Source organism: Siphateles boraxobius, unplaced genomic scaffold, assembly GCF_051911475.1.
Source record: "Siphateles boraxobius isolate OS27281-9 unplaced genomic scaffold, OSU_SipBor_1 49, whole genome shotgun sequence".
NCBI classification, from domain to species: Eukaryota; Metazoa; Chordata; class Actinopteri; order Cypriniformes; family Leuciscidae; genus Siphateles; species Siphateles boraxobius.
The window spans coordinates 7,146,190-7,159,296 of record NW_027509130.1 but is presented as its reverse complement, the minus strand read 5'-3'; the positions used below and the strand labels follow the sequence as shown (position 1 = coordinate 7,159,296).

General features: G+C 38.1%; 3 protein-coding genes across 7 annotated transcripts in view; 2 read left to right on the top strand and 1 right to left on the bottom strand.

Annotated features, from left to right (window-relative positions):
• LOC143710983 (uncharacterized) overlaps positions 1–8,482 on the top strand; it is a 39,704-nt gene extending 31,222 nt beyond the window's left edge. For 2 of the 3 annotated variants that reach the window (XM_077202273.1, XM_077202272.1), the window contains exons 2-3: positions 2,134–2,260; positions 7,305–8,181. In XM_077202273.1, the coding sequence (XP_077058388.1) occupies positions 2,176–2,260; positions 7,305–8,170 (951 nt within the window). In that variant the 5' untranslated portion in view covers positions 2,134–2,175 and the 3' untranslated portion in view covers positions 8,171–8,181. Of the gene's footprint in view, positions 1–2,104; positions 2,261–7,304 lie in introns of those variants that run through there. The other variant, XM_077202274.1, reaches the window with a different exon arrangement.
• LOC143710998 (MIF4G domain-containing protein B) overlaps positions 1–13,107 on the bottom strand; it is a 1,123,636-nt gene that overhangs the window by 126,325 nt on the left and 984,204 nt on the right. The window lies entirely within an intron of this gene.
• Positions 1,975–13,107, top strand: part of LOC143710977 (uncharacterized) — a 223,226-nt gene continuing 212,093 nt past the window's right edge. The window contains exon 1 of the mRNA XM_077202259.1: positions 1,975–2,105. The gene's annotated coding sequence lies outside the window, so the exon portion shown is untranslated. The remainder of the gene's footprint in view (positions 2,106–13,107) is intronic.

The window sequence follows — 13,107 nt, the reverse complement described above, 5'->3', positions numbered from 1 at the left end:
TAGTTTAATACTCACGGGACGCACCGTCTGACATCTAGCTTTCTGTGCGCGAGCTTTGGTTGTGTGCGCTCAGAAAACCATATATCAGAAGTTTAAACTGATATGGCTTTAAAACGCATGGAGATAATAAACTTTCATGATGATAAAGAACGGCAATGTTACGTGAGCATGAACACGATAGAGATGATAATCAAACAGATGTTTTGTTAGTTTTTGTCGATACATGCACAAAAAAAGCATGTTTTTCCATCTACTCAGAAATGGGGCTTTCTGAATAAATTATCTGTGAGTTATTTTGGGCTGAAACTTCACAGACACATTCTGGGGACACCTGAGACTTATATTACATATTGTAAAAAGGGGCATAGGTCCCGTTTAATGCAGTTTCTCTTCTACAACTATTTATTTATCTTATTTTGCTGATGGTTGCTGAATCTTAGAAGGTTGACTAGCTCTGTTGTCAAAACTATATCACCCCTTTTTAAATGTAATGTCAGTCATTCTACAATATGCAGTATGATTATTAAAAGGTAAACATATTTAGCCATTAGGGGAAGTTCTGTGATTTTCACTGAAATATTTACCTGGAATAAATTTGTAATCTCTAATTTTTTTTCTTCTGCTCACTCAAGCCTATAGACTATTGATATAATTCGAACCTCATGTGAGTGTAGGCTATATAATTTTAACAAATGAAAAGTCATTTTCATTTCTTTGTGCAAATCTTTTTTAAAGGAAAAATGCAGTGTACAATGTCCATTGTCCAGGTGCCAAGTCATTTTTCCCATGTATTTTTCCCCTTCCTTGGAGTAGTATCTGCCTGCAATACTGAGGCTGCATTCTCATGACCCAGTTTTAGGACCGCATTTTTAGGACCCTAGGATTTCAGTGACAGCGCCACTTACTGAATTAGAAGATCAATGATTACATGTTTAACAATACTCTGTTTTTCTTGAAGATGCACAATAATCAGAGTGTGAGTATAAAATGTGAATTTTAATTTGTTTAACACTAAAAAACAATTGTGATGCATTTAATTTGAAAGTTAACGTAGCCACAGCGATCGAGAGTTGCTAATGAATGCACTACATAGCCATCAAATATTTGTTTCTAATACTGTAAAACAAATTGTTAGGATATTCATTAAACAAAACTTAAGCACGTACGACAAGCAAGCTTGTGTTGACTTAAGGACTATATAATTAATTCTAGCCAGCACAATAAACTGTAGCACCTTCGAAACCTTGTTAATTACTCATTGTTTTTCCATTTTCAGTAAGTTAGTAAGCTAGTAAAGCACAATACATGATATGAGCACGTCTCTTCATTTTGACATTGTTTGTATAGTGTTGAATGAGACATTTCACATTTTTAATGGTCATACGTAATAGAGAGGCCATCATAAAAAAATAACTGTTAAAAGACAACGTGTTAGCTCACGTTCAACTAAATGTTTCTTATTTCTTTCACTTCTCTTTCTTAGGAGTCAGTGAAGATGTCGTCATTGAAGGTCTTTCTATGTGGTTCATGTCATGAACAAATTTGTTTTTGTCTGTTCAAATGTTTTTTAATATTATTTGTTTTGTGTGTTCAAATGTTATTAATATTATTTGATAAAATATACAAAACCTGCCCCCAGAGTCATCCTTGTGTCTTCTCTCTGTAGGCTACTTTATGTGGTTGATATAGTGACTGAAAGGGCAATACCAAGATTCCTTAATTATTTTTCGTTTATTTTACTTGAGGTATTATATTATGTTAATTAGTCACAATTATTCAACCTTCAGCTCTTAGTAACCAAGTTTAATTACAAGAAAGAAGTATTTCGGGGTGAAATAAAGTTTAGAGAAATGTATAGAGAAATAAAAAAACTAGGGTCCTTGAACTGCCGTCCTGAAAATATTGGGACCTCCTCTCGACGCTTCACACTCCAGTCCAGTCGGTGGCGGAAAGACACATGCGTTTGTTTACCAAGCACTAAACCTCAGAGGAAGAAGTTTAGTTTTCAGCATGGTCTCTACTGCTGTTATGTCGAGGTGCTGGCTGAATACAAACTGTTAGAAATGTACTTTTAGTGTATAGAAAGAAAAACATGTTTGAATCAGGTCAATAAATGCCTGGAATTTCCATCAGACTTGACTAAGTTTTGAAGCAAGCAGGAATATCTGGAGGAGAATGAAGATGGTGTTTGTTAAAGAGGAGAGTGAGGAGGACATGAGTGAACCAGAACCCTGGAGAATAAAAAACGAGGAACTAGGAGGTTGGTGTCTATTCTTCATTCTTTAATGACTGTTGTGGTAGGTCTAAGTTACATTAAGTCTTAAATTCCTTAATGTAAAAAAAAGTCCTAAATTGCCATTAAAATGGCTTTATCCACGCGTCAAATGCGTCTTTTATGTTAGCGTAATCCATTTGGGCGGGCAAAGGTTTACAGAAGTCTTCCTGCAGTTTTCTATGGCGTTATTTTAATGACAAATGTCGCGAGCGTTCTCGCACAAAACTGGACGCGCGCTCTCCAATATACAGTCCTATGTAGTAGTATAGCCTACATCCGCTATTAGGTGTGAGTTTGGTCTTTTATCACATTGAGCGCGTTTTATATATCTCGATGGCAGGGGAATCCTGGAGTATGACATATGAGGGAAACCCTAGTACTGCAGCACAGCACCTCAATATAAAGTTTACAAATATAGGCTATAAAGTAAAAACAACCGAGAGAAATATGTCTACCTCAGATTTAATGTTTGATCTGTAAGTCAGCATCGAGGGAAACGAAGTAAACACTTCTTAAAGTGTAAAACACTTTACAAGCCTTCACAAGTTAACGTGAAGACTAAAATGTAAACACAACCTTTGTCTTTATATTTAAAGATATGTGAGGGCCCTGATAATCATCACAAATACAAGCTTGCTCCATTTCTTTAAATCCGTTTTTATGATTGAAGGACTCATCTACCTGTTGCTTTGGTCTTCATCAACAGCCTCTTGCACCATCTGCTGGTGAGCAGACTAACAGCAGATGGATGTTATGGATCGGTAATCTACTATTCCTGCAGTTCCCAGATATGCAATGTCAAATTTTGTCGAATTTGAACCACTGAATTTGTGGAAGGAAATTTGTAAAGTGAAATAAAATTGACTAAACATTTCCTTGTGAATTTAATAGGTTGTATTTTTAAACAGACCTGATATTATGGAAGTGAAATCTGACAGGTGAATATGGATTATTTCATTTTTAATAGCCTAATGTTGTGAAATGTTTTGAATTGAAATATTCACAGCTTAAACATACATTCATATTGAATTTCAGCACATAAAAATGCAAGCCCTAAAAATACAATGCAAGCATGGTTAATGAAATGCATTTTTTTTAATTAGTGAAATTCAACCAAGCTTTGTAAAAAACATCCTCATATAAACTATAAAAATGCAAATTTGTAAAAATAGTGATATAATGCACATGCCTATTATGTGTTCAGTCTATAAGTGTGTAGTGTTTCTTTACAAAGTGACATCGTCAGCTACTGGCCTGGTTTGAATAATACAGCGTTTTTAATCGTTCTTGCGGACCTGTGTGAACATTTATTCCAGAAAGCAAGGTCATCTTCCTGTCAAACATATCCTGGACTCTCGGTTGATTAATCCAAACCTTGCTTACTCGAGGTATGCTGGTTCCAAAAACGCGTCCGGGAGTAACTTAATCCAACTCAAGAGTATGTTACACACCAGGCATTCTCAACAGAGCGACGAATCGACGAGTCAACCTGAACACCTCTGAAGGGCCTGAACACGCCTGTTACATCATTGTTGGAAAACATTCTTATCAGAATAATTTCTGTTAAGCTTGTGCATATTTTTGGTACTTTCCAGTTATCCGGACCCCACGATGGCCACCCCTAACCCCGCCCCTAAACCTACCCGTCACTGGGGTTAAGACCAATCAGGGATGACTATAGTTCCGAAATGGTATATGGTGGGGTCCGGATAACAGGAAAGTACCATATTTTTAGTTAAAGCTGTTAAAGGGATAGCCTAGTTCACCCAAAAATGAAAATTCTGTCAGTAATTACTCACCCTCATGTTCGGATTGAGCTGATCTGCAACGCGCCGGGAACTACGTCATCACGTTGAAAGGTCAGGCTCGATGTCGCCGGCGCCGGCGGAAGTACCGCCCCACTGTTTACAAAGCGACCGTGCGAAGGAGGATAGTTCAAATTGTATTGGTTGCTTTGTAAACAATGGGGCGGTACTTCCGCCGACGCCATCGAGCCTGACCTTTCAACGTGATGACGTAGTTCCTGGCGCGTTGCAGATCAGCTCAATCCGAACAATTGTAGTTAAAAAGTGTGTGTGTGTGTATATATATATTTATATATATATGCATATACATACCTCAGCTGCGATTGTGCACAGCCCGTTGAAGCACTTCAAAGACCTTTGAAACTGCATTGATTTGGACTTCAAATTGTTGGTTGCTATTTAAGTCCATTATTCTGAGAAAAATCCAAAGATGTTTTCCTCAAACTTAATTTCTCTTCCACTGAGGAAAAAAAGGCATGGATATCTTGGATGGCATTGGGGTGAGTAAATTATTAGGAAATTTACATTTTGGGGTGAACTCATCGACCCGCAACCCACCCGCCACTAGGGTTGGGTATCGGTTTTTTTTGTTTTTTTTGATACCTATGGTGGTAAATTACATTAAATAACGTCTTTTTTATTAAAAAAAATTAAATAAAAAAATCTTAATTTAATATATTAAAACTGTAGAGTAAATATATAAGTAGTCTAAATACAAAACTTAACAAACACATAAATTCACAATAAAACCAAATCCACCTAAGCCAAATACAATAATTTAAAGGGGTGGTTGATTATGATTCCACTTTTCTAACTTTAGTTAGTGTGTCACTGTTTGAGCATAAACAACAACTGCAAAGTTGCAATGCTCAAAATGCAAAGCAAAGGAAGATATTTGCTTTTAAAGAAGTCATTTTTTAAGAACTATAACAAATGGCTGGTAGGGACTACACGACATACCTCCCGGATTAGTGACGTCACTAACCCTCACATTTACATAAACCCCGCCTCCAGGAACACACAAGTGAAAAGAGGAAGAGTTGGTGTAGTAGAGCACATTTTTGAGTCTGCTCAAGTTGTCGCATTCGTCTTTTCACATGCAATACAGTACGTAACACAAATGCAATAGAATGTCACTCTGTAGGCATTTTACAACAGTTCCCACATGAGCGATGTATAGATTATCGTGATAGAATATGCTAATCAAAGACTTGAATATAGTTCTCCACATCGGCAACATAAATTCATCAACTAACCATTCAGAAAAGACCTGTTGCATTCTACATGTCACTTCTTGAGTTTCTCCATCATTGTTCAACTCCAGTTTAGTAAAAAAGCACATTTAAGCACATTCCTCTTTTGGTGAAAGTTTTCAGACAGCTTTCAAAATGGCCACCAGACAGTGTGAACACATAGATACCCATATCTCAGTGTGTAATGGTCTGATTTGCTTGAAATTACAGGAGGTATGTAGTAACAAACACATCGATTGGTTAAGACATCAAGTAGGATAAAACATTATTTTTTCTTTTTATAATCTGAGCTGAAATATGGTGGTGTGCTTAATGGGTACTTGAGCTTAATAGCTACATTTACCCTATCTAAACATGTCATCAATTTATAATTGAAAGGATTTATTGCTGCTTTCATAGACATCAGTGTGTATTTTACAAACTATAAATGTTGTTTTGCTAATACTTTGTGTATTTAAATGTCTGAAACCTAAAATAAACCTCATGCTGTTGAAAACAACGTCAAAGGGTTAACTAGCGATTACATAAGGTGATGATGCTTATTACATACGTTTTGGAGAACCAGAGGCCAAATATTTCAACAGACAGCTGAGGCATGTAAGTGGCACCGAAATGAGGCACCGAAATTTGCATTTTGATTCGGTCCAGTTACATACTGGTTACTTGGGTACCGGTTACATATCGGTGCGTGGTTTCGGTACCCAACCCTACCCGCCATTAATTTGTTTTTGTTTTTTTATCATTTGGCCTGTCTGAACCATGGATATAACCACAATCTGGGCATAACTATCGAACGCTTAGAGAATGGACACAGGCCGGGAAACAGCAACAGAACCATGTCCGTGGAATAGGGGTATCGGAGCATGTGACTGTAGGCGATGGCCTCGTAATTCTCTATGCAGGAAAAACCCTGGTCAAAATAAAATGCTGTATAGTCTTCACTATATGAATTAAATATTGATTAATATTAAAGATAAAAAAGTGATTCAGTCAAAAGCAGTGAGTAGGGTTTTTTTTAATTTATTTTTTATTAACATTAATGAAACTGATGGCAACAGTTTATGAGGCTGCTGTCCCTTTAAGAATGAATGCGCGGACACGTCCGATTTTCTCCCTTTTGTTTTCGTTCGCGTAGGACACAACAGACTCTGTTTACACCGAATACTCCACAGTCCACACGATGTGCATAATTGTGTGTCTAGCTGTGAAACTGAACTGATATTGAGATCGAGAGGCGGCATCTGTGCGCATACCCTCGGCTCTGTGTCCGTCAGCGCGAGCACCGCATTTGAGTCCTTGTTCACGGCTTATTGTGATTAACATCAATAACCTTAAGTATCTCTAAGTAGTACTGTGAAGTTAAACAAGTGTAACAGTTTAGAAAATCAATTTTTGAAATTTGTGAATCGATGCAAATCGGTAGAAGATAGAATCGGGATTCATTTATGTTAGAAGTTCTAGTTTAACTGTCTAAGTCTCAAGCATAGTCTATAAGCCTGCATTATAGGATTTCTTTGTTCTGTATGAACGTACTGGCAACATCTGTTGTTTATGTGGACCTATGTGTTCAAATGGAGGAAGGGTCTTACATGTCCTATGATAAACATTGAAAAAGGGCCTTTTCTGGCTCCAAATGTGTGTGTGGTAGAATAGCCGGAAATTGACCACATATGGACTTGTTATACAATGTATATGATGTAATGCATATTCTTATTGGTTAGATCTGTAATATTCCCCTCATATTATTCCAATATATTCTGATACAAAGTATTAATAAAGCGAAGCTGTATTGGTTTCCCTCAGTGCTGGGTCATTTTTCATTCAAATGCTAATTTCTAATGAGGCTGAAATGAAGCACCTGGCATCCTAATTTCTTACGATATATGAATCGATTTTTTCTTGTAACCCTACTAATTTCCTTTTATTCAATTGTAACAATTTATTTTCATAATTTTAATGTTTTCTTTTTAGGCCTGGTGAAAGTGAAAGAGGAAAGACCAGATCTAAATGAAGTGGAGGAGAAACATCAGCATCAGAAAACTCATGATGTCACCGCTGGAGAAAAGCCATTGAGTTGCTTCAAAACCGAAAACAGTTGCTCACAAAGCATTCAAATAACAGAAGTCAAAAAGCCTTTCAACTGTTCTCAGTGTGGAAAAGGTTTTACACAGAAAGGACAACTTAATGATCATCTGTTAATTCACACTTCAGAAAAGCCTTTCACTTGTTCTCAGTGTGGAAACACTTTCACACGTAAAGAAAACCTTACGAAGCACATGTTAATTCATGCTGGAATAAAGCCTTTCACCTGCTCTCAGTGTGGAAAGAGTTTTACACAGAAAACACACCTTAATGATCATGTGTTAATTCACACTTCAGAAAAGCCTTTCACTTGTCCTCAGTGTGGAAACTCTTTCACACGTAAAGGATACCTTAAGACTCACATGTTAATTCATGATGGAAAAAAGCCTTTCACCTGCTCTCTGTGTGGAAAAAGTTTTAGACATAAAGGAACACTTAATAATCATTTCTTGATTCACACTAAAGAAAAGCCTTTCACCTGCTCTCAGTGTGGAAACATTTTCAGACGTAAGGGATACCTTAAAACTCACATGAAAATTCATGCTGGAATAAAGCCTTTCACCTGCTCTCAGTGTGGAAAGAGTTTTACACAGAAAGGACACCTAAATGATCATGTGTTAATTCACAATTTAGAAAAGCCTTTCACATGTCCTCAGTGTGGAAACTCTTTCACACGTAAAGCAACCCTTAAAAGTCACATGTTAATTCATACTCGAAAAAGGCCTTTCACCTGCTCTCGGCATGGAAAGACATGAGAAATCGCACTGAAGTAATCCCTTACACATGTGTTAGGATATGTTTGCATCTCCTTTTCTGTCTATCTAATAATTTCTTGTACACCCTGTTTAATTGTACGCTCATAAGACATGTGCTAGTTATTATCCATAAGGAATTGTATAATTATAAATTGGAATTTTTTTGTCTCTCTATGGACTCTTTCAGTGAAGCTCACAGTCTCCTTTCTTTTCTATATGGACTTATTATTGTATTTGTTGTTTTTAGCCAACACCCGAGACTTGCTATATAAACTATGGCATGAGCACAATAAAGCTGACTTCGAGTCTGCACTTGGTCTGTCATTATTGGTCCCCAGATTTGGTGTTTCACTCTGCTCTGCATTGATCATCGTCTTCGTTCTGATATCCAATTTTATCTAATAATTTGTGGTGCTCGTCCGTAATCGATCCAGAACTGAGGGATCATGCAAATTGGACCAAGACGGTGTGAGGACAAAAACTGTTGTATTGCCTAGACTCAAGAAGTCTCACTTGACGTAATAATCGAGATGGAGAATATTTTTGAATTTGCAATATTTACTTAAAATATTAGCACTGTATTAGGTGTTTGTTTTTGTCACACAGGTTTCTATAACCTGCCGTTTTGAGATAAGAAATGTACCGGTAAGGAAGGACGGTCGACCATTGAATAAACTGCAGTTTTAATAATTCATGTAATCTGTAGTAATGGCAACTTAAGACAGAGTGGAACAACTTTGCATTTTGTCTTTCTGTGTGAATATGGAAACTGCTTGGTTTTAATATGGGGCAAGACATTTCTAGACCACTGACAGCCGAGATGCTTGTTGACTACAGAAACAATAAATGTTTCTGGACAGAACCTTTTACATCAAATTTGGCAGGATGGTCAGAAGGCAAAATTCAAAAAGACTACAGGGGGATCATTCAAAGAGGATGATATAAAAAGCATGAAATCCATGGTAATAAGGGTGATGGGGAGATCTAGAGTGGGACTTTAGATGTATGAAGGAGTCATCAGAATCAGAATCAGAATCAGAAAGAGCTTTATTGCCAAGTGTGCTTGCACACACAAGGAATTTGTTTTGGTACTGAGGCTTCCAGTGGACATATACAAATACAACATGAAACATAATACTACAAATTATAAGAATAAAAAATAAAAATATAAATATATGAGAATAAAACTATCACAGTTGGGTTTAGTCAGAATAGACATTTTCAGATTTACAGATTATGAACCTATTTACAGTGTTTTGAATATTATAAATAAATAAATCTACATATAAGTATCACCTGAGTTGTGGGATATTGCACTAAACAGTGGGAGTATTGCACTTACAGGCATATGCCTTGGGAGGAGTGTTAACTGTTCAGGAGGGAAATGGCCTGTGGGAAGAAACTGTTCCTGTGCCGAGATGTTCTTGTGGCCAGTGATCTGAGTCTCCGTCATGACGGTAACAGTTCAAACAGGTGGTGTCCAGGGTGAGTGGAGTCTGTGATGATTTTACCTGCTCTCTTCCTCACTCTGGAAGAGTACAGGTCCTGGAGGTTTGGCAGGGGGGCACCAATAATCCTCTCCGCAGTCCGGACTGTCCGTTGTAGTCTCCTGATGTCTGATTTGGTAGCTGAACCAAACCAGACAGTGATGGAAGCGCACAAGACAGACTCAATGACGGCTGAGTAGAACTGAATCAGCAGATCCTGTGGCAGGTTGAACTTCCTCAGCTGGCGAAGGAAGTACAGTCTCTGCTGGGCCTTTTTCACAGTGGAGTCAATCTGATTGTCCCACTTCAGGTCCTGAGAGATGATAGTGCCCAGGAACCTGAATGACTCCACTGCTTCCACAGTGCTGTTCATGATGGTGAGTGGGAGGAGTGCTGAGCTGTTCCTCCTGAAGTCCACGATCATCTCCACTGTTTTGAGCGTGTTCAGCTCAAGGTTGTTATAACTGCACCAGGCAGCCAGCTGTTCAACCTCCAGTCTGTAAGCAGACTCGTCACCGTTTCGGATGAGACCGATGACAGTGGTGTCGTCTGCAAATTTCAGGAGCTTGACAGTGGGGTCATATAGTGTGTGGAAAGAAATTAAGAAAGTGTTGGATCACTGGCCAGAAAAATCGAATAAGAAAAATTCAGAAAAAAAAAATTACTGGACCGCCACCGGCCTATGTACAGGCAACGAGCATTTCCACTCACAGCTCATGAAAAAGAACTTTGTTCTTCGCATTCTTCTGTGTGTAAGGACTGGGCTAAGTGGGTGAATCTGAATAACTAAATACATTCTGCTAAAGATTCTGCTAAAGATATATGACTTGACAGTGGAGTCATATAGTGTGTGGAAAGAAATTAAGAAAGTGTTGGATCACTGGCCAGAAAAATCGAATAAGAAAAATTCAGAAAAAAAAAAACTACTGGACCGCCACCGGCCTATGTACAGGCAACGAGCATTTCCACTCACAGCTCATGAAAAAGAACTTTGTTCTTCCCATTCTTCTGTGTGTAAGGACTGGGCTAAGTGGGTGAATCTGAATAACTAAATACATTCTGCTAAAGACCAAAAATCTCTGAATGTAAATTAACCCAAACACACACACACACACACACACACACACACACACACACACACACACACACACACACACACACACACACACACACACACACACACACATTCCCCCACCAGTGAAGACCACACTCAGGACAGAGCGTGGTGTCCGCTTACAAGACATTTTATGACTGATCGGAATGTCCCAAAGGAAGTGGATTCCAAAGCGAAAAGGAACTTCTTTTCTTTAAAAGACATTTAACCAGATATATTCGATGTGTTTTTTTTGTGTGTCCATTTGCCCATGTCACATTGGAATGACTATGATTTTATCGTAGCTTAAGGTGAATTATAAATACCTTCATTATGCATTTTAAATATAACTGTCTATTCCCATTACTTGTACACATAGTTCTGGACACCTCCAGAATGCTTTCGGTGTGATCAATCAGAATACGTACAGTAATATCCAGTAAAATATAGTTTACTATGTTTTCCATCTTTGGAGTGAAAAGAGACCAAAACTAACATCACTGGTGTTCTTAGATAACAGCGTTTACGACCCAAAAGAATGTTCACAGAACTGTGGCTCTCTCTGAATTCTAACCAAGGAGGAGAAATGAATCCTGTATTCATATATATATATATATGCTATTATATATCCACTTGAGAATTGTATGAACAATGTATCTAAGTTCCCTATTTCATGAGTTGCCTTTTTGTGGTTTGGTCTATGTTTCTCGACAACTCTAATGCGATAATGTTTTAAACTTTGCCAACTAATGTTTAACCAAATCCATTTGTGGCAAGTTTGGTCTCGATAAACTCCAATCTTCATTCCCCATTTGTTAATTGACATTACATTTTGCTAAACTTGTGACACATTAGTATTATAAGAATTGTGAAGATTCTGCTCTTAAACACCGACGAAATTAGGGTTTCAAATGTCTCTCTCTTAGACAAAGAGCAATAAAAACCAAAGTCCCGCCTGTGAAATTCCAAACCTCTAATTGGCCAAGTCAACAGGAAGAGGCCGGATTTCTCCAAGGTGATAAATGACGCTTCCCCCCTCCGCTCGCTCTGTTACTTCGCCTGTCTTTGTGTCATAATGTAAGGTCTCGCCTCCGGGCGAGCTCTTCGCCTTTCTTTTATTTGTTTCTAGTTTAGTTTGTGTTTTTCAGTCTTAGATAAGTCTCCGTGTTTAATTCCAATCGACGAGTGAAAAGAACACCGCGTGACATATCTCTTCAGCAAATCCATCTACAAGGGACCTTTAAACGAGCGCGCGCTCGTTTTGAAGGAGAAACACGCGCACGTGACCACGTGGCGAGAGACGCACACACGCTTCTTCACCAGCCATGCGAAGATGTGACGTTAACTCCGCGTGATTTCCCCGTAGAGATCTTTATTTCTTTTCTTTGTTAGTCAAAGTTTTGTTTTCCGTAGTCGACTCTGTTCACTTCCACAAAGTGAAACGAACTTAGCCGAACTATTTTCCTTTGGTAATGTTACCCCAAAGACTTGGAAACTCCGTTCAACACGCGCGCCAAGCAGCACCCAGTGACGCTTCCTAAAGGACTCCGCTCACGCACGCGCAGGAATGCCGCGACACAGAGAGACCCAGAAACTTAAGTATATCTCTTTATAGAGCTTCTAAGAAGCATTAAGATGATGTTTTCGTGTTGTTACAGACAGGGGACTGTCAGGGGGAATGTTGCCAATGCTCTCTCTCTCTCTCTCTCTTCCTCTTCCCCTCTCACATGTGTTTCCATTGTCCACACTCTATGCATTTCTCGTTCATCGATGCCTTATCGTGTATTGTTGTTTATTATGTTTGTAAATACATATATCCCATGTAACCGTAGTAAATACATAAGTAGTTCTGCCTTACTAAATTCATTATATTCATCTTATTGATGTACTGCCTTTTTGCTCATTTTCAAGTCCCTTAAGTGCCAAAAGATCTTATAGCAACAAGCTTACAAATTAATGATACTTTAAAGAGTATGTGTTTATAGGGCAGGAAACCCAATTCTTGTGGCCACAGAATTGCTTTACCTGAAATCCTATAAAGTAAGATGATATTGTGGAGTCCCACAAATATTAGTCTGACAATTGAGCTAATTAATTTAGCCTGTTTTGTAAGACGTGGTCCGTGTAGTTAATTGCAATCAACTTGTGGTTAAGTGCAAGGATACACAGACATGCATGCAGGTAAAATGACATATCATCCCTTATCGGGAGTTTTATTAACATGTAAGACTGATCTAATCCAAACATGTATGAATAATTATTAATTACCAATTATTAATTATGATATGCAAATTCCCCACAGATTAGATCCGCCCCAGAGTCTTTACATAATTGGTGGAGAATGCAGGCACATTTTA